The 3,849-nt window shown below is 50.0% G+C and overlaps 1 protein-coding gene across 1 annotated transcript; it reads left to right on the top strand.

Annotated features, from left to right (window-relative positions):
* The first annotated feature begins 440 nt into the window (after positions 1 to 440).
* Positions 441 to 792, top strand: LOC123447412 (histone H4). The gene has a single exon (XM_045124007.1). The coding sequence runs from the start codon at positions 478 to 480 to the stop codon at positions 787 to 789; it is 312 nt and encodes a 103-aa protein (XP_044979942.1). The 5' UTR covers positions 441 to 477; the 3' UTR covers positions 790 to 792.
* Positions 793 to 3,849: the final 3,057 nt, after the last annotated feature.

Below are 3,849 nucleotides of genomic sequence, written 5' to 3'. Positions count from 1 at the left end.
CGTGGTGGCACCGGAGTTCTCCCCGGTGAGCACGATGACGGCCTGCGCAAGTGGCCTTGCCGATAAGTGTGGCGACGGCGGCTGCAGTTCCTGGAGGTCTCCCCGACGATCTCCAAATGAGCCGGTGACAGTGATTCACAGCCCACTATAAACACACTAGTATTTTTGTTTCTGCAAAGTAAAAACACACTACCACGCACAGAAAAACACGTATTCGGACCTCCCCACAACGAACCAATCACATCCTCCCGTTTCCAGTCCCACGGATCGAACCCCACCCCCTCCTCGCCACGTCACCGATCCGCCCCTCCATCCCACGTCCAACGAATCCCGAAGCTCCAAACCCCGCCACCCACCCACCCACAGATCGCTCACTTCCACCACCGCGCCCGCCCCCTCCGCTACAAATACGCCCCAGCACCCGCTCCACCACCACACCAACCAACCAAATCCCCCACCGGCATCAGCTCGCCAGCCATGTCGGGCCGCGGCAAGGGGGGCAAGGGGCTGGGCAAGGGCGGCGCCAAGCGCCACCGGAAGGTGCTGCGCGACAACATCCAGGGCATCACCAAGCCGGCGATCCGGCGGCTGGCGCGCAGGGGCGGCGTGAAGCGCATCTCCGGGCTCATCTACGAGGAGACCCGCGGCGTGCTCAAGATCTTCCTCGAGAACGTCATCCGCGACGCCGTCACCTACACCGAGCACGCCCGCCGCAAGACCGTCACCGCCATGGACGTCGTCTACGCGCTCAAGCGCCAGGGACGCACCCTCTACGGATTCGGCGGCTAGGCCGCCTCCTCGTCTGTGTCTGTTAGACTGTTAGTCCGGTGCCGGTGTTGGCCGTTGTCAGGGGTTGCCGGTGCCTTGTGCTGTGGTGTTGGATGAGATGAGATGCATATGGGTTCAGAATCAGATTGATCAATGGATTCGCTGTTGCTGTTCAATATCTTTTGTGTGTTCGATCTGTGAGTTCGGTTTCATCATGCCCACCACGAATGCGTCCCCGCATCGGCGCCGCCGACTTCACGGGGGTCGTCGCCGCGGAGGCCGACCTTGTGCTCCGCGTCTCCCTGCACCTCGGCTTGCGCGCCCGTTGCTGCACCTCCTCCCGAGCCTGGACGACAGCCTCTTCAACGACAGCCCTCCTCGTCTGCAACGTGTTCGACGAAAATACCGCGCTCCACGACGTGCCGTTGCCGCCGGCCAGGGGCAACTGGGCATCTTACGCCTACCACAAGCGCTGCTCCCATCACCTGTCAGCCCGAGCAAAGACTACATAAGTACATCGAGATGGAAACTGACCTGCAGAGAAGGCCGGAGGCGGTGACCGCCGAGGAGGAATACCACCCACCTGAGACCTATTTGGAATGCTTCCACCAGAAGCAACGCCCTCAACCCAGCATCAATGGCTGGAGGGCCACCACATGGAGCATGCTGATTCCGATTCTGTCATGGGAGGACTGGAGCCCCGGCTGCACCATCGATGCCGATGAAACCATCCTCGAGCAAATGCACTACAAGCTGTTGCCTTGGACGTTAGGAAGTATGAGTGACATTGAGCCCACTCAGGTTACGTCGCTACCGGTCCTCGCCACGGGTTTCCCCGCAATGAGCATGGATGATGATGTAGTGTGCCTGCTCCGTGCAAGTCATGCACTCATGCTCCACTGACGAGATGGAAGTGGTGATTTCTGTTGATTTGAGGAAGAAGACGCTCCGAGGAGTGGGCAAGCTTGTTGCCGGCAAAGACTTCGCTGACATGAGCAACCGCAATACATAACTGCTTCTGCTTCTTGTGTATTTTACCACCTGAATCAAGTGTCTTTTTATACGTCGGTACTTCCTTGGTAGTCTGATTTCATATCTTTTCCAGGCAGAGCATGGCGATCGTTAACATAATGAAGTTTGTGAGGGCTAAAGCTAGGTATGCTAGCGAAAATTCGGATTCGATGACGAGCACCTCGGTGCTCGGCATCCTGTCCATACACACCCGCTAGGGATCCGCGTCGTCATCGTATTGTTTTGGCCTGTCCCCCGTATAGGAGGCAGCTTTCCTTGTATTACGGGTTAGAGTGGAGGGATTCTGATCCATGTTTTATCGTCATGCAGTGGACCGGTCGATGATACTTGGCACATTCATGGGTTATTCAGTCGACATCCATTGGATTGGCCCATGTTACGTCTTGTTCCAGACTGCGTCAGGAAGTTAGAATGCGCTAGAGTCACTGTACGAGCAGGCGTAAATTATAGAAAAAAATAACAATTAATTAGAGACTTAGCATGATTAGGTTCTGACGCGTGCGTATTTCATTTTTTATTTTTCCAGGTAATAAACGACACCAAGGAGGGCATGGACTCACGTTTTTGGTTGTCAGTTTTTCCCGTCAATATTTATTTGTCACAAGTTAGCTATATAACGTTCTCTAAAAGTTTTGTAGTCCCTAATTGAACGTTATCACATAAAAACCCAGATTATATTTAACGCTAATACATGCATGTCAGAGGACACCACGCGCAAACTCGTACAGTGCCAACAGAAGGTCAAAAACACTGCTGGTACATGCATGCAGTAACAAGACAGGGGCTCGATCACTGTAGAACCATGTGAAAAGTAAAGACATCAATTCAACAGCATGCTCATGTCAAATCGGAAGTATTTTTTATTGTTTCTCAGCCCATTCAACACGCACGTCATTTACTCCCTCGCTGTCCATCCCGTGCATCCCTCGTCCATCGCTTCAATATATGCTTTTCTGGTATTCTACTGAGCCGTAACTAAATCATGACCTGCCATAGTACAAACGGTTTAGTGCCGAGAAATTTTTTGGATTTCATATAAACCGTAAGATTATCTTAGTTTGTGTGACATGGAACTTACTATTAAGGCATGGCAGCAGACCATTCTAGAGTGCTCAAATGACCCCACACTCACAGTTAAAAAATGTTCCAAAAATGGACGTCTGATGCTCCGAAACAGTACATGCACTGGACCCAGGGCCAAACACTTGTGCCAAACAGGGACGCCTACACAGCCTAGCTAGTGCTGCTAGCGAAATCAGGCAGGGACAGCGACTAGATAGTTCATGATCCACACACATAGTTTAACGTATCATATATGCAGCACCGAGGTGCTCGGTCACACAAACTTCGCACTCGGTATGCTAGCTCCTGTAAATTGGACATGCTTCCTTATTAATCTGGAAACGGATAAGACCTATAGTCTTATCACATATGGTAGTATTCTTTTGATCAGTATGGTCTGAAACTCTGAAGGACCAACTTGAGATGTTAAGAGACTTAATTCAAGAGTGTCAGGTGATGGGGTGCAATGGGAGGGTAGCAATTATGGTTGTTATATTATGTACTTTGCTGTGTAACTGGCATATCAGCTGATAAAGCAGTTCTTGGGAGGCCGTACTGCCATGGTAAGAAAAACAAACAGTGAATTATCTAGCATTTACGCAGCACGGCAGCAGGTGTTCTTGTAACAGAATAGACAAACTGCTGACGGTTAGATGTTGTCAGAAAAATCATGACACCATATTTCGAACCGACACTTGTTAGATGGTGGAATTCGAATGAGCACTGTAAAGGCAGATGATATGCATCCAAGTAATGGTGTTTAGACCTGTTCGTAGCCAAATCTAGTACTATGTACTGTATGATACTAGCGTGCCATTTGAGGAGAATTTTCCTTAGATTCCTTTTTTTTTTTAGAATCTGTGCTGTCAACATTCCTAAACTTTAATTCTCAATATAAAAAAGGTATCTGTATTTATCCTGCACAGATATTATTACTAGATTTTTCATATCATTATATACATTTTTATTGACAGCTAGATAAAAATG

The sequence above is a fragment of the Hordeum vulgare genome, chromosome 4H, assembly GCF_904849725.1.
Source record: "Hordeum vulgare subsp. vulgare chromosome 4H, MorexV3_pseudomolecules_assembly, whole genome shotgun sequence".
Classification (NCBI taxonomy): domain Eukaryota; kingdom Viridiplantae; phylum Streptophyta; class Magnoliopsida; order Poales; family Poaceae; genus Hordeum; species Hordeum vulgare.
Note: the sequence above shows the minus strand (reverse complement) of the source record. Positions and strands in the feature narration are given on the sequence as shown.